The sequence below is a fragment of the Hakea prostrata genome, unplaced genomic scaffold (genome assembly GCF_041222555.1).
Source record: "Hakea prostrata isolate BN-2017 unplaced genomic scaffold, UWA_Hpros_2 contig_96, whole genome shotgun sequence".
NCBI classification, from domain to species: domain Eukaryota; kingdom Viridiplantae; phylum Streptophyta; class Magnoliopsida; order Proteales; family Proteaceae; genus Hakea; species Hakea prostrata.
Window position 1 is genome coordinate 45,164 of NW_028291215.1, and position 22,890 is coordinate 68,053.

The following is a 22,890-nucleotide window of genomic DNA, read 5'->3' on the forward strand; positions in this document are numbered from 1 at the left end:
CACATCAACTGATCTTGAAAAATATATTTCAAAAATTGCAAAGGGACCATTTAAATCTAAGAGAAACCTACAAAAACCTCCCTGAAGCTTATGCAAAGAAAGAATTCATCAGCTGTACCAAGTTGCTGAACTATCAGAAAAAACCAAACAACAAAAGAAAATCAGAGACACACGTACACCAGATAAGAAAAAAATCATTACAATGATACAATCAGGTAGATGAAACAGAGATGGAACAAATTCAACGAAGAAGAGTTGTTACAAATAAAAAAAAAATGAGGAGAACATCCAAATAGCAGCTCTGAACTATGCAATCAGGTGCAATTTGCAAGTCACGGACTCACAGAAATGGTGAACAAAGCTACGGACGACATATAACTAGTTTAACTATATAAGTATATAACATAGCTACAACGCAGGGAAAAAAAACATTTTGGTGACATACCGTCGCCTGAGATGGTGACCAGAGTGACCGGAAGCTACTGCAAGTCTGCAACTTGGTTGCTGACTCGTTGCAAGGCTGCAATCGCAACAGTTGCAACAGTTCCAAAATGGATTTAGGAAAAAAAAATTAATGATCAGTTGCAGAAGGGGGAAAAAAAAACATTCGTCGACTTACTGTCGCCTGAGATGGTGACCAGAGTGACCGGAAGCTATGCAACTTGGTCGCTGACTCGTTGCAAGGCTGCAATCAGGCAATCGCAACAGTTGCAAAATGGATTTAGGAAAAAAAAATGAATGATTAGTTGCAGAAGGGAAAATAAATAAATAAATAAATAAATAAATATATATATATATATATTTCGGCGACTTACCGTCGCCTAAGATGGTGACCAGAGTGACCAGAATCTACTGCAACTTGGTCGTTGACTCGCTGCAAGCCTGCAACTGAGATATGGTGGAGTTTTGGTTGATGAAAACCAAAAATCAGAGATTCAAAGTCCAACTGAGAAGAGGGTTCTGGGGTCTGTCTCATTTTACTCAAGCTCTAGAGAAATAACGAAGCATGGCCGTAGTAAGCATCAGCTTCAAGCTACATAAATGGACGATTTGATTTAGACTTCAAGAGCTTGCTGGGATGATGAGATGAGCACGTTGACGCTGAGGGAGATGGAGCTGTAGGGAAGACCTGGCTGTCGCCGGTGATGATGTTGGCTGTTGCCGGTGTCTTAGGTGTCGCCAGGGGTTGTGTCGGAGTTGGAGACGAAGAGAGTAGTAGAGGGAGAGGGAGAGTAGCAGAGAGCAGAGAGCAGAGAGGAGTTAGGGCTTTGATTCGATCGAATGCTCGATTCGATCGACTATGTGAGTATCTCGTTTTTTTTTTTTTTAATTAATTTAATGTTATGATAATATGTAACACCTATATAACAATTCAGCCTTAGATTTTTTCTGATTGGAATCTACTTTTCAAATTATTTTTTACCATTGATCTGGAATAAAAAAATTACAATTTTTAAAACTTAAAAAAGCGATCGCCTTGTGTAAGATAGCGTCCGAGTCGTCGCCTCAGACGACTCGGCAACACCTCAGCGCTGAGTTGAGCGCCTTATTGAGTAAGCCTGAGGCAACACTCGCCTCAAGCCCTTCGTTTCCGCCTAGGCGACGCCTTGACAACTATGGAGAAAAGCAATTTTAAACTATTTACAACTCACCCTGACGAAGGAAAGTATCTATATTCCTACGCTTAATCAATGATTCCATAAAATAAAAATGGTGGGTGTGACTTAACAGTGAGAGGTTGAGCTTGGTTCTAGGTGCGGGGATGGGTATCCGTCCAAACTTGAATTAGACAGTTACCAAATCTGCAAGACAAAAATGAAGCGATTTAGAGGAAAGAGTAAGAGAAGTAGAGCAGTGATAAACCCTATCTCAAAATAACTATGGTTTCCATCATCTTAAGAGAAGAGAACAAGTTAACTTCAGAATCAAAGAGAGAGAGACAAAGCAGCAAAAAAAAAAAAAAAAAAAGCTTCGTTTCTTCTCGAAAGGATTACCGTTCGTTAATCCACAACATACGAATTCTTGGGAAGATTAGGAAATGAAAAATCCAAAACCAAAAGGGGAAAATACTTGAAAACAAAGAGGCTAAAATACCTTTTGAGAAGAGTTGCAGAGATTCTAGCAGAGGCTTTGAAGAAGATGAAGATTTGCAGTCGCACGCAGGAAGAAGATTCGAATCTTCCCTCACAAGTTAGGGTTCACAGTCAAGGAGAGATGAAGACATCCATCTTTAGTTGCATTTCCATTGACAAAGTCAATCGCCTAGATCAATTGAAGCTTGGTGACGGTGGAGAGCTTCGTGATTGCAAAGAGGCAGGTTCGAACAAGCAGAGACAGCTCGCGATTTTTGTGATTCTGTAGAATCATCGTTATTTATATGATGGGTTCCTTTTGGTGATTCTAAATGGAAACCAATGGATTCCGAATTTTAGGCTAAAACGTGGATTCCAGCCGATTCATGATTTCCTTGGAGTCAGACTCAATTTTTAACCAAACATGTTTTTTTTGTTGGACTCATGATAGATTCCAGGGAATTGCGGAACCAAACGCCTCCCTGTATCTAAAAGTATTAAAAGAATATATTAATAGGGACATACATGATTTCAATTAGGTTTATCTGTAATAAAGAAGGATGAGATAAAATCTATCGAATGGTCAATCCAACACTTTCTTTTAACTTTACACATCATCCAAGCTATCATGTGAATCCAACCTTAACGAGTCTTCTTGCCGACGAAGAAGTGGAGCTATCATGTGAATCCAACCCTTTTTCTTATTTTATAATATTTATGGCCAACCGTATAAGAAAAGGACAAAATAGCAGAAAGAAAGAAAGAAAGCAGAGAGCAATTTCGGGGGCAATAGAGAGATAACAGGGAAAGGGAAAGCGGGGAGAGACAGACTTCGTCCTCTGTATGTTTATGATCTATCTTGTGTTTAATTTCAAGTTAATAAACATAGACGAGGATCGTGTTGCTCATCATATTGGAGTAGTGGTATTAATTAAGAGTGAAGAAAGACAGATGATGAGGTGATCAGTAGCAATTTGGGATTCTGGAGACAGACAGACAGACAGACGAATGAATTTGAGTTTCAGTTACCTAGTTTTTTGTTAATTAATTTACTGGAGATGATCACCGATTTGGGATGTCGGAGACACTAGATCAGTTTCAGGTCAGTCCTTTTATATTTATGGATTTGTATCACCCATACATACATACATACCTCTTTTTCTTGGTTATGGATTTGTATCACTTTCTTACCATGCTGGTTGCTTTCTACCTTTTCCTCTCCCTTTTTTTTTCTTTTTTTTTTTTGGTTTGTATCTCATCTAGAGTGACTTGAACAGGGCGGGCAGGGTTGGCTGTATGTTGATTATCCAAATTAAGAAAATGAAACAGTACTGAAATAATGGAGGTGTTCAAGCACTACTTTAATGTCAAAGATGAAGTCGAGGTCTTTTTCGTAATGAAAGGCAGAGGAGGTTGGGAAACTGACGTTGGCGGATGGGTTCGTGTGAGCATATTGGAGGTGTAGGGATCTGGATGTGAATTCTATGAGTATGAGTATGACATAGAGACCAGGACCGCATTGGAGATTAATAGGAGGCGAATGCGTGTTACAGCTTCTCAAATCAGACCGCCGCCGCCGCCCCCTCCTGACCAAGAAAATGATCGGAATATATTTGAAGAAGGCCAACTTGTTGACATACTTTTATATGATGACTGGTGGATCCTTGGCAAGGTCTGAGAAGTCCATCATGTTGATCATCATCATCATAATGTCACAGCAGCTGCTTGGACGAATAAAACCATCTTTTAATCACTCCAATATCTGGATCATCGGTTTTGGACTTTTGGAAAAAATTTTAAAGCAGTTCACCGGTCAAAATTACGAGTACATTGGCGATGGGTGGATGGAAAATGGGTTCCTCCTCCTCTAAGCCCACGTCAACCTTTGCATTATAACAACAGTAATCAAGTATGTATGTATTTCACTATCTTCTATTTTTCTTTTCTTTCCTTTTCTTTTCTTTTCTTTTAGCAAAAATAAAATAAAATCTTTAGTTTCAGGAAAAATTAAAAAAGAAAAATGCATGGTCTGAGATCTGGCAACCAGTACTTATCATTAGGATTTTTTCAATGCATGCAGTGCTGTGTTGTTACCAATGACAAGACTGGGGATTCTTCCTTTGCTCTCGCATATTACTCCCCACAACAACAGAGGTACTTCCTTTCATCCATTATAATATAATTGACTTACTTAGTTGTTGCATTGATTAATTTCTTTTTTATTTTTATTATTTATGGTGACTTGTCAAGGTGTAAAGGATTAGGTGAATCATCACACCCACGACTTAGAATTGGGGATGATGTTGAGGTTTCTATACATTCTATAAATTGGCAATGGATTCGTGGGAAAATTAGGGACATTCAAGGAGACGACCAAATCGAAGTTACACACTATATTTGGTCTTGGGTTACAAAATCATCATAAGTGGTCACCATATGTTATGATGTGTCACAAGTAAGGCCTTTACCACCAGAGGATCAGGAGGAGGATGAGAATATCATGTTTAATTTGCACCAAGAGGTAGAAGTTTTTCAAGGAAGTAGTCCATTTTGTAAGGGAAGTTGGGTTACGGGAGAGGTCCTCGAGATATTCATTGATAATGATGTACCAACTTACTGCATCCTCATTCCAGAAGAAGGGATCATTTCAATGCGTAGAATAAATTTAAGGCTTCATCGACAATGGATCGGTGATAATTGGATTCGACCTCAACCACTATCAACATCCTACGTGGAACAACAGGTATTTTATCTCCTCCGCTATTCTATTTTGTATTTATTCATTTATGTATCATGGGATATTAGTGTTCAAAAGGAGACCCTTGTGGAAGCTTAAACCAAAAGATTTTCCCCTTGTAATTAATTCTTGTGATCTCCTGCAATAAAATTCATATAACCCGAATACAAGTATTGATATTTTTGCTAGCCTTAGGGAGGTTGCATTTTGTTGTTACTAGGTTCGCATGCAATGAGGGCTGAGTGGGCTGTGAATCAGAGTAACAAATTTCTGATTTCACAACTATTTCCTTGTTCCTGTAGATGAACCCCAATATAATGACATTTTGTTGCTGAATGCTATCTCACAAAAAATGTGGTAGATTTTCAGTTAAGCACACTGTTGTATTGAACTTTTATACTGCTATCTTGTATTCTTTCGCTTGAAACTGTATAGGCTATCTACTTTTCAGTATTTCATGGTGTTTCGTAAAGTCACATATAGTGGTACACATAAACACAGTCATATATATATCTGAGCTAGACTCAAAGGCTTTACCAAGAGTTTACAGCTATCCTGCAAATCACACACTTCAAATACCAGAGAAAGCAAACATCCACAACACACAAGATATACGTGGTTGGGCAAATTGTATACACCCATGGAGTAATCGTTACTCAGGCCTTAGCATCTACTCATCACTAGTTTCCACTCCTAAAAATACAAAGGCAAAGTCTTTTACCCATTTACCTAGAACGAGTCTAGGAGGCTTTACCCACGCACAAGATGTTTTAGTCACACCCATGACTCAGGATATCTAACATGCTTCCATCTTAACAATAGAGGCAGGTGTGTTATCCCCAATGGTTTCATACGTTCCACTTGTAACCAAGTATACAAACTGGCTTACAGCAACGCCCCACAATGAAAACACATCTATCATAGGCTTATGGTAGTAATGCAACCTATCTGTCATACAAAGTGAATATATATAATCAAACTGACACAAGCCAAGAGATGAAGTGAAGCTCACAACATGCATTGCCTTTGTCCATTGGACTTTAAAGATGAGATGACATTTTCTCTCTGTTATTTGTCTCCTGGTTCTTCTTAGGTACTTTTACAAATACTTTGTATTCATACAGCACAAAGCACAACTCCTTTCTTCTTGGTAAATTTGCTTCCTCTTTTTTTTTCCCTTTCTTTTTGCTTCCTTCTTCTACACTTGCATGTTATCTTCACCACACCTTACTCAATATGCATCACCTAAACATTAATTGGAGAACAACCATCATTAAAGCATTTTAAGATGTCATCAAAAACTTAAGAAGATGAATGGTGATATCTTTAATACATTCCACAAGAGGTTTTGAGGCTTCTAATTTCTTCTACACTTGTTTTCACTTGTCTCTACAAGCCTCTAACTCCAAAAACCCTATTCTTTTTGCTTAAGAAAATGTTTTAGAAGAGATAGGAGGTGAATGTATAGGAACCGTCCGATTAGGTCTTCTAGTTGAATCCCAAATGAATTCTAACCCTTGAAATCCTTGGATTACCTCTTTAAAGTGGTGTTTCTCAAAACCGCATCAAAACAACTTGATTGAAAGGATTATTTCAAATGGATTATTTCTTGATTATACTTTAGTTCAACGTATGCACCAAGTCACTTTGCTCACTAAGCTTCACAATGCAATAGATATTCATGCTCCCTACTGTTGCTATAAACACTCGATCACAATGCGAACTGGTGCAAACATGAAAAGCAATGTTCTCGACCAAGATGGTCAAGGGAACGTCTCCGACAATCAAGTTAGTGGAAGGCAACTGCTTGAAAGCAGATCCTACAAACTACAGGGCCTAGAGAACTGGAAGTAGGTTATTGATGTGTACCTGGTATTTGCAACTAGTTGGATTTATATGGTTGAACGATAATCACCTTGGCCGTTAGATCCCCTAGGCAAGGTTGTTCCCAACTCGTGGGATGTAGGGTGTCCCCATTCTTCAAGGTAGCTGAGTCCAATTCCAATATGGTGACTGGCACCAAACTTCCTTAGGCTTTTAGATATGTTGGGGATTCTCCCCCATGAAGCCCATTGTGTTTGGTAAGGTTTCTTATCCTGGTGTGAGATCTGATATCCATTCTTGAACAAGACTCTTTGGACCATACTTAACTAAATCGTGTTCGGTTCTCCCTTATCACTAGCCCCCCCAAACTATGAGCCAAGAATCTAGGAGCACGGGTTTATAGGATTTTTGTGCTTGGTGACATTTGATTCATCTTGAACTTTGCTCGGTCAAACCCTTAGGCTTTGCAAGTGTTGCATTTATGGTGATTTGACCATTATATGCGCAAATCGTTGCACATTTTCTGGTGTTTACGTCGTTTGCCACATGGTCACATTCTCCTAGATTCAATAATGCCGCCCTTTCAAAAGGTCACGATTCCCTAACCGTCAATAATTGTTTGTTGTGCAACCTCAGATTGGCATATTTTTTCCCTAAGCTTCATTTCTCCATTTCACGCAGGTGAGAAGTGGAGTATGCTCTTTATCTGCTTTGTCTTCAACCTTGGACAAGCTCTGCAACTCCTCTCCTCCGTGAACCATACGTCTAAATCAATAAGTTGTTTACTATTTTCCTATAATTTTCCCTCCCATGTCCCTTCTTATTCCTATTGTTCACTTTTCCCTTTGCCTTGTTTTGTCCTTGTTTGTTGTGGAAAAAATCTTCTTTGCTTTTGGCTTGCTGGTTTGAGATATTACCCCCTTTTTTGCCATTTGTCCTTTGAGGTTGGTTTGGAGGTATGTGACCCTAGCCTAGGTGTGCTACAATCCCATTTGTCTCCCCTTAGATTGATAGGAAAATTTGGAACAATTAAATACCTAAAATTTTTAAAGAATAGTTAAATACTTAAATATTTTCCCCATTTATTCTATGCTCTTTCCTCTCTCTTGTTTGCTTCTCTATTTTTTCTCTTTGTTTTTTGTTACATGCTACGCGGCTTAGTAAAAATTTGAAAAAGCTAAGTGTTGGACTTTATTCCTAAATTTTCTCCACAATTAGATATTCTCTTTCTCTTTTTTGATTTATTTTCTTCTCTCTTTCTAGATTTTCTTTATCCTTTTTATATTTCTCTCTTTCTCGATTTCTTTTATTATTCTTTTTATTTGATTTAATATTGTGAATAAAGTATATATAATTTGCAACGTAACTAACTATCATGATTGGTTTGGTTTGCATCTAGCCTTCTACTATTGAAATCATGTTTTTTTTTTTTTTGGGGGGGGGGGGAGGGTGTAATGTTGATAATGTTAAAATATATATATTTTTTTGTTCGCGATACTTGTGCATTAATTTACCTATATTTTGTAAATATAAAAATGTCATTTTTAATAATTTATTTATAATTTTAATGAGTGAGTCGACGTTTGGATATGATAAACTAAGTCTAAGGCGGCCCCAATGGGTCTCACATGGGCCCCACACACTACGTGTAGTGAAAAGGTGTCAGTGCTACCCTAATCGGGTGGTAATTCGGACTCTTATTATTTGCACCCTTGTTGAGTCCTAGAACTGCCCCCTGTCTCTTCCAAAAACTTTTGGAAACCTCCAGGTCTTCATTAATATTTGGAATCCCTTCAATCTATTTGGAAACCTCGTCTTCAATCTATTGAGTTTCCCTTCAATTTATTTGGAATCCCTTCAATCTATTTGGAAACCTCCAGGTCTTCATTAAAATTTGGAATCCCTTCAATCTATTGAGTTTCCTACTAAATGGAACTGCCCCTTGCGATCCAATAAATCGACTTTGACAAATAGTTGCTTCTCAGAATTTGACACAAGTACCGACTTGAAAATTTCTCTCTTCCTCAAAACACATAAGTTGGCAATAGTAGTTTTTAGGAGAATCAAAGTATTCTATTTTTTTCCCCACAAATATTTTAGAGAAATGTTTTTAAACTGAAGGAAATAATTTAACTCTTAACTCTCAGATGGATTCATCCAATAATGGAAGATAGAGAACTCTTTTATTTGCTGATTTTTTTGTGAAAATATATATGTTGATTCTCATTATCTCTTCTTATTTTTTTTCGTAATCTTTTTATTTTTTATTTTATTATTTATTTATTTTTGAAATCTACAGCCACTGAAACGAAGAAAACTATTGGATACTCTATCAGTTGGGGATAGGGTAGAAGTCTACAGTCTTTCGATGCAAGGATGGGTTTCTTCAACCATAAAGAAGAAGTTGTTTGAAAACCAAATTGAGGTTTATTATGGGAAAGCAAATCGCAGACTAATTATTGATGCATCAAGAGTAAGGCGATGTGCGGAGAACAATAAGAATCAGATTTTCAAGGAATATGAAGCTGTTGAAGTACAAGAGGAGGATGTTTGGAGCAAAGCAGAGATTTGGGAAGTACACGGCAGAGGGAAGAACCAATTTTATACAATCAAGGAAATTGATTATTGGGACTACCTATGTTTGAGAACAGTATCTAACTCCTTATTAAGAGCTCATCAAAAGTTAGTTCATCCCCTATTTACTTTTATAGAGAAAAAGTTCCCCAAGTGCATGTACGTACACCTTGTATTTTACAGTGTTGGTCATTTCTTCCATGCATGAATCTCAATAATTAGTAAACCTTAGGTTACTTTTTAGGAGTGAAATATTTTAAGAGCAGCTTACTAAAATCAAAGTTCAAAATACCTTCATCATCCATTATAATTTTTTGGGTTAAATTATTAAAAGTTAAATAAGCATGAGCATAGGTAAAGTAATTTTATGAGTAAATTATTTTAGAAAATTTAAAACTTTGCCATGGTTAAATTGTATCAAAAAATTATTTAAAAGCTTTTAGAATGAGGAATGATTATTATAAATTTGAGGAGTAAATCAGTGGGGATAAAACTGTAAAATGAGCATTTTGGTAGTTTTGATTATAATTTTGGTTGGGTGGAAAAAGTCTTTTAAGAATTAAGAACTATTACTGTAAAAGTTTTTTGAAAATAAGTTTACCAAGTATTTTTTTTTTTAATACAGTAGATGAGAGAATTTTCTTTTTTGGGGGGTACAATGACACTTTTTTCATGAATAGGGGGATGAAAATAGTATATGTGTCATTAGCAAGAGTAACCTACGACCTCTTCATTAGGAGGTGCTGGTTTTACCAATCGAGCAACCCTAAGTTGGTAGGAAAATTTTTCCTAAATGTGGAATATAATGAATAAAAAAAGATTGTTGTGAAAAATTTGACTTGATTTTAAAATAATAGACTAAATTTTTAAATTTTTAGTGATTTACTCCTAAAAGGAGATAAAATAAAATATAATAAATAACGAAGAATATTGTGAAATTGATTTTGCAAGAGGAAAAGTATTTTGAGAAATCCAATTGTTTACAAAAGAAAATTTTAAAAAACTGATGACTGAGAACTGAATATTAAGAGTTGATTACGAAAATTTAAATACCAAAAAAAAAAAAAAAAAAAAAAAAAAAAGAAGAGTGAGGAATAATAACTGAATTTAGGAAGAGAAAAACTTTTGAAGGATAATTTTCATGGTTAAGGCTAAAATTTTGTTGGGTGGATGAATGTTGATTCAATAAGGGTGTAGATAAGACAGAAACATCTCAATGGTGCGTTGCTGAAGGAAATATTCTTTACAGCGAAGCAACAACGGTATCCAAGGATAGATTGGAACTCACTGATGCTTGGATCTTGGATTCGGGAGTAACATGGCACATGACCACTCGCAGAGATTGGTTTCACACTTATAAACCTATCTTTACAAGGTCTGTGTATATGGGAAACGATCATGCTTTGGAGATTGCTGGAATTGGCACCATCAAATTGAAAATGTATGATGGTATGGTACGCACTATTCAAAATGTGTGGCATGTGAAGGGCTTAAAGAAGAATCTATTGTCTTTAAGACAGTTAGATGAAATTGGGTGCAAGACTTGCATCCAAAATGGAATAATGAGAATCGTCAAAGAAGCGCTAGTTGTAATGAAGGCTGAAAGGAGCGCTGTAAATTTGTACAAACTAATGGGAGAAACATGTCTGAAGACAGAAGCATCAGTTGCATCAACTGATACTGCGGAAGAGATGACGAAAGTGTGGCATAAAAAATTGGGCCACATGTCAGAGCAAGGGTTGAAGGTTCTCGCCGAACGGAAATTACTCCTAGGCCTCACAAATGTTTCATTATACTTTTGTGCGCACTGTGTTATAAGTAAGCAACATAGATTGAAGTTAATGCATTTGATTCGAGGAGTAAAAATATTATGGAATTAGTTCATTCTGATGTTTGCCAAGCACCTGTTACATCTTTGGGAGGAGCAAGGTACTTTGCATCTTTTATTGATGATTATTCCAGAAGATGTTGGGTGTTTCCTATTAGGAAGAAGTCAGATGTGTTTTCAATTTTCAAAACATTTAAAGCGCAAGTTGAATGAGAAACAGAGAAGAAAAGCAAGTGCCTCAGGACGGACAATGGCGGAGAATATACAGGGGATGACTTCATTGAGTTTTGTAATCAAGAAGGCATCAAGAGACAATTCACGGTGGCTTACACTCCTCAACAGAATGGAGTAGCGAAGTGGATGAATAGAACTCTACTTGAAAGAACGAGAGCCATGCTAAGAACTGTAAGTATGGCTAAGTCCTTTTAGGCAGAAGCCGAAACGCTGCCTGTTATGTGATTAATCAATCACCAACAAGATCGATTGATTTGAAGACATCAATGGAGATGTGGACTGGCAAGCCAGTTGATTATTCACGCCTGCACACATTTGGGAGTCCTGTGTACGTGATGTATCATTCTCAAGAAATTTCGAAATTGGATCCAAAATCCAGAAAGTGCAGATTCTTGGGATATGCTGATGGAGTCAAGGGGTATCGACCATGGGATCCCACTGCCCACAAGGTCATCATCAGCAAAGACATCATTTTTGCATAAGATAAGCTGCAGAAGGAAGATGTGAGTAGCACTTCAATAGGAATTTCAGAGAGTACAACAATTCAGGAGGAAGAGAAGTCTGAACCAGAAGATTCTTCTGGAGCAAATTCAGAAAACAAGGAACAAGTACCAGTCGAGTCTACAACTGTAGAAGTTCGACGGTCAACTCGTGAAAGACACACACCAGCCTAGCAGTTTGATTATATTATGAAGGGCAATGTTGCATATTGTCTTCTAACAGAAGACGGGGAGCCATCAACATTCAAAGAAGCAATCGATAGCTTAGAAGCCTCACTTTGGATGGCAGCTATGTAGGAAGAAATAGAAGCTCTTCATAAGAATAAGACGTGGGAGCTTGTACCTTTACCGCACGGAAGAAAGCCCATTGGTAACAAATGGGTTTACAAGATCAAACGAAATAGTGATGATCAAGTAGAGCGGTATCGTACAAGATTGGTGATCAAAGGATATGCTCAGAAAGAATGTATCGATTTTACATAAATCTTTTCACCAGTGGTTTGACTTACTACTATGCTGATAGTTCTGGCATTTTGTGCTATTTTTGCTACATCTTGGGCAGTTAGATGTAAAAATTGCATTTCTTCATGGAGATCTTGAAGAGGAAATCTATATGTTTCAACCAGAAGGTTTTGAAGAACCAGAAAAGAGGAACTTGGTTTACAGGTTGAACAAATCTCTATACGGTTTAAAACAGGCGCCAAGATGTTGGTATAAGAGATTTGATTCCTTCATATTGAGCCTTGGATACAATAGACTTGCTTTAAACCCTTGTGCATATTACAAAAGGTTTGGTGGTGATGACTTCATTATTTTGCTATTGTATGTTGATGATATGTTGGTATCAGGCCTCAACAAAAATCATATCATAGAATTAAAGGCTCAATTGGTTAGGGAATTTGAAATGAAGGATATGGGACCCGCAAACAAGATTCTAGGGATGCAAATTCACCGAGATAGAAATAACAGGAAGATTTGGCTTTCTCAGAAGAGTTACTTAAAGAAAATCTTGCGCCGCTTCAATATACAAGACTGTAAGCCAGTTTCTACCCCACTTCCTATTAATTTCAAGTTATCCTCAAGTAGAGAGGAAGGACAAGTCTCAAGTACTATATGCATCAGCAGTGAGGAGTCTGATGTTCGCTATGATATGTACAAGATCGGACATTGCACATGCAGTGGGAGTGGTTAGTCGTCACATGGCGAATCTAGGACAAGAGCATTGGATTATTGTGAAGAGGATCCTAAGATATGTTAAAGGAACCTCGGATGCTGCTCTATGTTATGGAGGATCTGAATTTATTGTCAAAGGATATGTTGATTCTGATTTTGTAGGTGATCTTGATAAAATGAGATCCACTACTAGCTATGTGTTTACAATTGCAGGAGGAGCTGTGAGCTGTGTATTTAAACTACAAACAGTTGTAGCATTGTCTACAACAGAAGCTGAGTATATGGCAGCTACACAAGCTTGTAAAGAAGCAATCTGGATAAAAAGATTCATGGAAGAACTTGGGCACAAACAAGAGAATCTTCTCTTGTATTGTGACAGTCAGAGTGCCTTCACATTGCAAGGAATCCAGCTTTTCATTCCAAGACAAAACACATAGAAATACAATATCATTTTGTTCGTGAAGTGGTGGAAGATGGAAGGGTGGACGTACAGAAAATCCACACGAAAGAAAACCAAGCAGATGCATTGACAAAGGCAATCAACACTGGCAAGTTCATTTGGTGCAGATCCTTGTATGGCTTGAGAGAGACGTAAACAACATGGTGGTAGCAAGATAGAGAATGGTGTGGAGATAAATTGGTTCTCAATCTAATCTCCAAGTGGGAGATTGTTGAAAGTCTTAGTCCCACATCTAGTAGAAGTGGGAGTTTGTTGAGAGTTTTAGTCCTAATTCGAGTAGATGTGGGAGAAGGTAGGATGGGGAGAGGCTATAAAAAGATGTCTCCCCTCCACATGTAAATCATCCCAAAATCTTCTCTTTTGTTTGTTTCTTTATCTATAGTGGAGTTTCCTCTTTTGCCTGTGGTTTTTTCCTTTTAAAGGTTTTCCACGTAAATTCTTGTATTGTTCTTTTCTCTTATTTGTTGATTGCTCTATTTGGTGTCTTTTTCATAATCCAACAAAAAAATGTCACGTAGGTGATCGGACTTCAAATTTCTTACCTTTTTTGACCAATTGATATGTGAAGTTGCCCTAATACCCTTGTGCCTAAATCTTCATATAATTCTTATGTTTTTGAGTAAACTACTAAAGTCTCACATGCAAATGCATTGCCAACAAAGGTTCCAGATGTGGGTGAAGTTGTAGACGAGCGTAAGCTTCTCCAATATACCCTTGAGCCATTTTGCCTAATTGTAGGCCATTCATTTTCCAGCAAAGAAAATGTAGGGGCAAGTAGAGCCATCAATCTATGCACCACTTATAAAGTCATAGCAAAATGTCTAGCTAATAGACTTAAACCCAGGGGCGGACCTATGAAGGGGCCAGAGGGGGCCATGGCCCCCCCGGATTTTTAAAAATTTTATGCATATTCCCTTAATTCCTTTAATTTTTTCGGTTTTTTCTCTTCCCACTTGTGAAATGTCACTATTTGACCCCCCCCAATATTGTGACAATTTTTAAAGGTAAAATGATGGGTATAAATGACATTCCTAATAAAAAACAAATTCATCAATCCCTATTTATTCTCGCCTCTCTTCTCTCTCATCTTTTCTTTCTATTTATTATCTTATGTTTCTATAAACGTGGGGTTAAAGGAAATTTTTGAAAAAATAAATCTTATCTTATTAGGTATTCAAAAATCAAAATGTTATTTATAATTAAAAACTAACTCTTCAATCCCTATTATTCTCCTATCTCCTCTCTCCTCTATTCTCTTTTTTTTTCCTATTTATTCTCTTCCCTTTCTATAAGCGTGGCTAAGAAAATTTGGAAAAAAATCTACTCCACAACTAGGTATTTTTTTCTTTCTCAATTTATTTATTGTTTCTCTTTTTCTTTCTTTTTTTTTTTTTTTTTTTTTTGTTATTCTTTTTAATTTGATTTTATATTCTATGTTTCTTTATTTCTTCTGCAATTTTTGTTATTTGATTTTGTATTGTAAATAAAATGTCTATAGTTAGTAGGTAACTAACTACCATTGATTTGCATTTCTTACCTAATTTTTTTTTTGTTTACATCTCCTACCAAAGAAAATTTTGGTTTACATCTAACTTTTTAGGGTTGAAGTCATGTGTATATTTTTTTTATATTGTTGCTTTAATTTTACCTATATTTTGTCAAAAAAAAAAAATTATTATCAATAATTTATAATTTTTTTCAAATATGTGTGGGCCCCACAAAATATATGTGGGTCTATTATTTAATTTAATAAAATAGTTTAGAGGTGTGACTCCAAATGGAAAGGTTATCTGGCTTTCATTCTTCGGCCCCACCCCCCACTATTGCATCCTGGGTCCGCCATTGCTTAAACCCTTATTGGGATCCATTATTAACCAGAGTCAAAGTGCCTTCGTTCTAGGTAGAGCCATCTCAGATAACATTTATCTTGCCTATGAACTACATTTCCTTAAGAAATCCTAATCAACATCTTGATACATGGCTTTAAAACTTGACATGTGTAAGGCCTATGACAAATTAGAGTGGTCATTTATTGAGATTACTTTAAGATATCTGGGATTTGCTGATCAATGGGTTCAATGGGTAATGCAATGCATTTCAACTGTTACTTTTCAAATTAAGATCAATGGTTCCATCTCTAGATGTATTTTCCCTCAAAGGGGTATCAGGCAAGGTTGCCCATTGATCCCATACATATTTATCTTGTGTCAAGAGACCTTCACCCACAGACTTCAATCCAATAGAGGGATTCCTAGGTTGATTGGTGTAAGATTAGCACATCGAGGTCCGGAAATTAGCCACTTGTTTTTCGCTAATGATTGTATGTTATTTTCCCCTGCCTTGGTTCAAAATGCTTCTGCAATATCTGCTTTGCTTTTGGAGTATGAACAGGTGTCGGGTCTCCATATTAATCTGGAGAAGTCAGCTATTTTGTTTAGTAAAAGAACACCTTCAAATACTAGGGCTGATGTGGTGACTTCTCTGGGCCTAAAAGAAGTGCAATCTGATGGAACTTACTTGGATCTTCCCTCATCTATAAGAAAATCAAAAGTGCAAACTTTCTCCTTCATCTTAGATAGACTTAATTCAAAGTTGGTGGGTTGGAGGGGCAAACTTTTGTCTCAGGGGGGGGGGGGTAAAGAAATTTTGATTAAGGCTATGGCTTTTGCATTACTAGTGTATGCTATGTCTTGCTTTATGATTCCCAATGAGATTTGCAACTTAATGACTCAAAAAATTAGGAGCTTTTGGTGGAAAAAATGATCAAGGACAGGGACTTTATTGGGTAAAGTGGAATACCTTAGGTGGCGTTTGGTTCCACAATTCCCTGGAATCCGCTTCTGTAGGGAATCATGAGTCTGTGGAATTAGGTTCTGTAGAATCATATTCGTAAAAAAAAACTGTTTGGTTACCCTGATTCTGGAAAGTGAATTTGTCTGAAAAACCATTTGGTTACCCTGATTCTGAAAGTAAATCTGTCTGAAAAACTGTTTGGTTACCCGGATTCTGAAAGTGAATCTGTTTGAAAAACTGTTTGGTTACCCTGATTCTGTGAGTAGATTCAACCTGAATCACTTTAAACAACCATTTATTACTGGGTTGAGGGCTAATGATATGACAATTTTTTTCCCTGTTAAGTATAATATATAATTTTATATAAGTGTGATTACATAATATAAAACATGGCAAGACCAAAACTTTATGAGAGTACCAACCACCACCAACAACAACTTCAAGTACTGGATCCAATGTTGCTTGATATTGCACTTCTAAAATGTTTATAGTTGGTGAGAATATAAATATGGCTAAGAAGATTCGTAAAAAATGTTTGTAGAGAAAAAGTGATTCAACCAAATTGAAGAACGTCCACGAAAGAAAGCCATCAATGGAGATCTCTTGGAAGATCCAATTAATAGTTATGGATGTAAATCTTTGGCAAATCTTGAGTTTTGATATATCACACCAGTTTTCTTTTATGGAGACCTCACAAATGCTTTGGAAAAAAAAAAACCCTCTTGACGTTCTATAGATTATGATTGAATTACATTCCAATACTTAACCTTTTAAGTGGGTAAATGAATATTTTCTTTACTCATCTTTTCTTCTTAGAAGTTAGACCTTGCTTGAAACTGCTCACCCACCACTGGAAACTTGCTCTGTTAGTGATTACCGCTCTTATCTTTCTCTCTTTTATCCTTCTCTCGTAAAGAAAGAGACACCTCAATAGGCCATGAGGCTATGTCTCTTCCTCTTGAATTTGATGTATTTTTAGAGTCCATCTGGTAAAATCATAATTGAGGGACAAAAGTAAATACATATGATGCATTGCTAGTTATGATCAATCAAAATACATATGGTACAAACATAATTGCAGCAATCATATGATGACACTAGTATTCATGATCAATTGCAATTCTAACATTTGAAGCTAACATTTGAATCAATCAGAACGGAGACATGAAATAATACCACAAAGTTTGAGACAAAGTAAAACAAAATAAGGTACAATCCAAACTCAAACTCAAACAGTTGGAGTCATACAAATTGAAGTACATTAAAAATTTAATCATTTCATTCTGACACAGTCTCTGATCCCATGTCTTCATCATCTGCAGCATTTGTTGTTGCATATGCATTCCACATCTATATTGCCAGGTCATTCTGGAATGCTTCTGCATCGAATGACTTTGCATGGTTCTCTTCATCTTCATCAAAATCACTACTTTCCTCATCTTCCTCCAACTGTGGTGCGGAAGAAGAAGCTGTTGTTGGCCCTGACCCCTCCCTCGACTCTTGGGCAAGCCATTCCTCCTCTTCTTCCAATGAGTTGTGGTTTAAAATATGGTTCTGAAGCAGTACACAAGCTATCACAATCTTAACTTGAGTTCTGAAAGGAAACTCCGCTCGAGTTGCCAATATCTTAAAGCGACTCTTTAACAAACTAAAAGCACCTTCAATGACGTGGCGTAACCTTGCGTGCCTCAAGTTAAACAACTCCTTTTCATTTTTGGGTCTTAGATTTCCCCTCTTCCATTCCTTCAGATGGTACCTAACATTTCGATATGGCCTCAAAAAACCTCTTTGGTTGGCAAAACCAGCATCAGCAAGATAGAATTTACCATTTGGAACAACTAATTTTCCATCTCCGTCTCTATGGAGAGCATCATCCAAAATGCGGGAGTCACATGCAGACCCTTCCCAACCAGCAAGTATATACGTGAATTTTTTGTCATGGTCGCATGCAGCTAAAATGTTTTGTGTAATAAGACCCTTCCTATCTTGAAACCTCCTATGTTTTTCAACAGGTACCCAAGCTGGTATATGAGATCCATCAATGGCTCCAACGCAATCTTTGAAGAATGGGTAGAAGCTGTGATGGTTACCTGCTATCTTCGGATGTGTGGTGAGACTAGGGGGTTTTAAAAGCAACGGGTGCAGTTTCATCATTGCATTTAACACTTTATTAAAGTGTCGACTCACTGTCTCCCCAGAATGCCCAAAACGGCTCTTTAAAGTCGAATTCTTAATGTGGTGTCCAAGACAATGTAGAAACATCGTTACTTGTTCCTCAACTAACACCAATTTGTTGTCTTCTAAGAGCGTCGTCGTACGCAATAAATTTACTAAGTGGTAAAAGGATCTTTGGCTCATTCTTGTTTCCGAACGACATGTATGCTTGGTGCCACCAATAAAATGTTGGGTTTCAAGAAACCCACGTCGGGCATCTACTCGATATGGTTGCCTCTCAACGTATGTTATTCTAATATATTCAATGATTGTGAGAACTGCTGTGGCCACCATAAGAAGTATCAACTCATCGTCATTCATGTTGATCTAGGTGAGGGTGCCTTATCTAAATTTATGCCCTGAAATAGATGACCCACCAACAAGATTGAATACCTTATTAATTGCAAAACATACAAATTAATAACCATTCAATCAAAATCAACCAATCCACCAATGATAAACTCATATAGCCCACAACATTGACAATAAAACCATCCATCCATTCCCCCCATCAATAAATAAGAACTGAAACTGCATATCCCAATTAAAATAAAAGAACACAAGTCATTCGTTTGATTCAAATTAGATATAAAACTCAACTGCCAACAGATAGCTCCGACAAGTCAAGTAACATGGCTAATGAATTGATACAAAACCACAAGTAAAACAAGCAAAACAGATGCATAGTGTTTTGTTGAAAGGAGAATTTCAACAAAACAGATGCATAGCCAAGGGATATTATTGTTTGAAGAGTATCTATTCCTCCTTTTCTTGAATGGTGCTTGTTTCTTTCTAAATAATGTTTTTGTATGCTTAAGTTATGCAGAAACATGCTTTCATGTTCATGCAATTCTATGATCTTTTATTTATTTATTTATTTATTAATTTATTATTATTATTATTATTATTATTATTATTATTATTATTATTATTATTATTATTTTGGTTTACAATTTTTTTCATTGGATAGTTCATATTACCTCACTTAAGTCATAATTTCCCAAACAACAAGCTTAACTCAAATAATTTTATAGACAAATAAGTCTAGATGGGCTCGAACCATCATCGTCTAAGAACAACTCTTCCATTTTGAGCTGAAAACCCAAATTTTGTGAACAGGTAGTACTGACCTCCAATAATTATTGAATTAAAGTAGTGATTAAGCTATATAGGAGGCACCAATAATTATCTTTTTATCTTTCATCTCTTTTATAAAAGTGTTTATTTTAATTTTTATCTTCTGATAAATTCTTTCAAAAATTAAAAAAATACATCTAATCAATAATGTAGGATGGAAAAAGATAGACACATATGATCCCAATTAAATAGATGAAATGGAAAGTGAATCAATATCACTCACATGCATGGAAGGAAACCAGTGAATCTAATACTCCATTAGATACCAAAATAAAATTCTCTTTTATCTGAGAAAATTCCATCTCAAGCTATTTTGGGACCTCAAAGTCCTAATGGAGATTCCCATAATATATATATATATATATATATATATAAAATGTTTAAGATTCAAACAATGAGAAAGTGCCATTGTTCTCTATTAGTTTAGACATAACAGAATGGAATCTTTTGATTTTTGTTGTTAAATTACTGCTCAAAAGAGGAGTAGAAGTCGATCCAATTGTTAGCTGGGGAAGTACAGTGCAATTTATTATGAGAACCATGATGTGATCAGAATATTTGAGTAATGAGATCAGAAATTGAAGCTTCTGTCGGTGACAAGAAAGTGCATGAAAGCAAGACTATGGATTATGTTTTCCTATTCAAAGCATCTTTCATCCCATGTAATGAAGAATATTATAGAAACAGATCTGACTAAAATGGGCAAAAGAGGTTTTGGTTTTCTGAGTTGCTCATCCTATAAACCCAAAACAAGTGAATAACCCTTAGAACCAAGGGTAAGGCCTGATTCAGAGTAACAATGTGGCATCGAATAAACTACATTTATATGGTGCAGAGACAAATCTGCCTTTTGGTATGCAAGAAATCCAAGACTATCATGGATCTTACCTTTTTACAGAAATGGGTGTGAATGAAGTTTAGAAAAAAAAAAACCGATGGAGCTCAATGAAACACCAATGCTCGACGACGAACCAGCAGAGAACCAGCAACGACAACGACAATCTCAACCTCAACGAACCAGCAAGATGTTACAACGACAGAAAGGAAGAATCGCATACACAATCTCAACCTCAACGAACCAGCAGAGAAGTTACGACGATGGAATGGAAGACTCGCAGAGACAAGCTGAACCCTAGAAAACCCAAATCGAAGCTGGATGGTAAACGAACCAGCATAGATGTTATCATGATGGAACGGAAGACTCGCAGAGACAAGCTGAGCCCTCGAAGCTGGAGATCAACAAGCTGCTCGACGATGACGGAACGGAAGCCCTAGCAGAGACGAAGAGGTGTTGAGAAAATTTCACGATAAAAGTGATTCTGAAAGTGAGTCAATCATATTTATACCTCAGCTTCGAAACGATGAGTCTATTTGGAGACCACCTCAAGAGGTGGTTTTCAGTGGATTTGGTTTTTTAGGCAAAAACGTGGATCCGAGCTGATTCATGATCCCCTTAGAATCAGACTCATTTTTAAACCAAACACGTTTTTTTGTTGGACTCATGATTCCTTAGAATCTAATTCCAGGGAATTGCGGAACCAAACGCCACCTTATGTAAGAGCAAAAAAAGGGAGGGCTTGGGTATAGAGATGTTCTATGCTTTAGTAAAGCTTTATTAGCCAAACAAAATTGGAGATTCTTGACTAATCTAGCCTCCCTATGGGCCCAAGTAATGTCTGCCAAATATTTTAAAGGCAAATCCAACTTGGAACCACCGTCATAAGGCTCTTGGGGAGAAGTGTTTTAATGGGGAGAGATGTGCTAAGACATGGCTTGATTAGATAGGTTGGAAATGGTTTACATACTCACATCTATCATGATCAATGGGTTCCTTCTCTTCCTTTTAAATATATATCCAGTCCCCCACAAGCCAATGGGCCTTCACTTGTACATGATTTGATAGAATGGCCAAATTTTCATTGGAAAAGAGACTTGTTGGCTTGTTTGTTTGCTCATTTGGAGGTTGTTGCTATTCTATCAATTCCCATTATTTTTCCCCAATATTATGGATACATGGGTGTGGTACAAATCAAAGCAATGAACTTTCAAGGTAAAATCAGCCTACTACTCGTGTTTGGCAATGTCCGACTCCCAAGGTAATATATCTTCATCATCATCACCATCTTTTTGTTGGAACAGAATTTGGAATATTCCTATCTAACCAAATATCATGCACTTCTTGTGGAGAACATCTTCTAAGGCGCTTATTATAGGAAAATCTCTTTTTCATAGAAATAGTGCTCAAACCCCATTATGTTGTTGAAAATTTTGGTCATGCTTTACTATTTTTTCTCCATGCAAAAGAATGTTGGAGAATGTCTCCTCTTAGGTTCGATATTTCAGATTTCCATGGTGAATCCCTTCATGATTGGATATATTTTATATCTGATAAACTTAAACAATGTGGGAATTTGAATTATTTATATTAAGTGTGGAGCTCTCTTATGTGGTGTATTTGGAAATCTAGAAATTCCATTCTTTTTAATGGAAATGATCCAGACATACACTCACATCTTTTCATACTTTATGTGCAGAAATTCAATATTTTTGTACTAATAATTCTCATGGAGACACAAGGGCAGCATATCAATTGCATAGAGTGGAAAGCATGGATGATGATTAGGAATTATTTTATCTTTTTGTCGATGGATCATGGGATTCTAGATCTTTTTTTGGCGGCAGAGGATGCATTTTGTGGGATGCTCAACAGGGTTTCGTGGCAGTCCAATACATTGGAAATGAAGGCTCATCAACAGTTTTGATGGAATTGGAAGTTTTTAGAGATGGTCTCCTTTTGGCAAAAGGTTTGGAATTTTGAAGGTGCATCTTAGCTCGTTTTTAAACCGGCCATTCAAGCTCTTTAAGGTCTTAGTACCTCACTTTTATTGGATTTGCTTACATATCTAGGTCTGGAAATAGTTTGTTGACTATCCAGCTCAGGGAGCTAATCTTTTTAAACTCTCTAGACATTGGTGGGGTCCACCTTTCTTTGTTGTTTCCCCAAACTTGTTCCTCTCCAAGCCTTTGTCTCTGGATGCTTTTAATTAATGAAAATTTCATGTTGTTGACTAAAAAAAAAAAAATGTAGGGGCAATAGTGGCCAACACGGGGAGGGGTGTGGTAGTTTTTTGCAGTGGCGGGTAAGTTCCGACAAGGTGTGGGAGTAAGATGGGTGAAGGGGACTTGAGGGTTGGGTACGGGATGAGATACAAGGTTACTTTAGTAATTTAACATTATGAAGGTTTGTTATTTCATATTAGGAGTTAATTGGGCACTAATTAAAATTGTTAGTGGTAAGATCCATACTTCTTAGTGGAGAAGTCATGGGTTCAACCCTTGTGGAC

The 22,890-nt window shown here is 36.7% G+C and overlaps 1 protein-coding gene and 1 long non-coding RNA gene across 2 annotated transcripts; one reads left to right on the forward strand and one right to left on the reverse strand.

Moving 5' to 3' along the window:
- The first annotated feature begins 3,743 nt into the window (after positions 1 to 3,743).
- On the forward strand, positions 3,744 to 9,315 carry LOC148998909 (uncharacterized). Its single transcript, XR_016171087.1, has 4 exons — positions 3,744 to 3,981; positions 4,153 to 4,226; positions 4,323 to 4,815; positions 8,933 to 9,315. It is a non-coding gene; the product is annotated as an uncharacterized LOC148998909 (long non-coding RNA).
- Positions 9,316 to 17,545: 8,230 nt separating this feature from the next.
- Positions 17,546 to 18,730, reverse strand: LOC148998910 (protein ANTAGONIST OF LIKE HETEROCHROMATIN PROTEIN 1-like). The gene has a single exon (XM_089141614.1). The coding sequence runs from the start codon at positions 18,728 to 18,730 to the stop codon at positions 17,546 to 17,548; it is 1,185 nt and encodes a 394-aa protein (XP_088997740.1).
- Between the last annotated feature and the right edge of the window lie 4,160 nt (positions 18,731 to 22,890).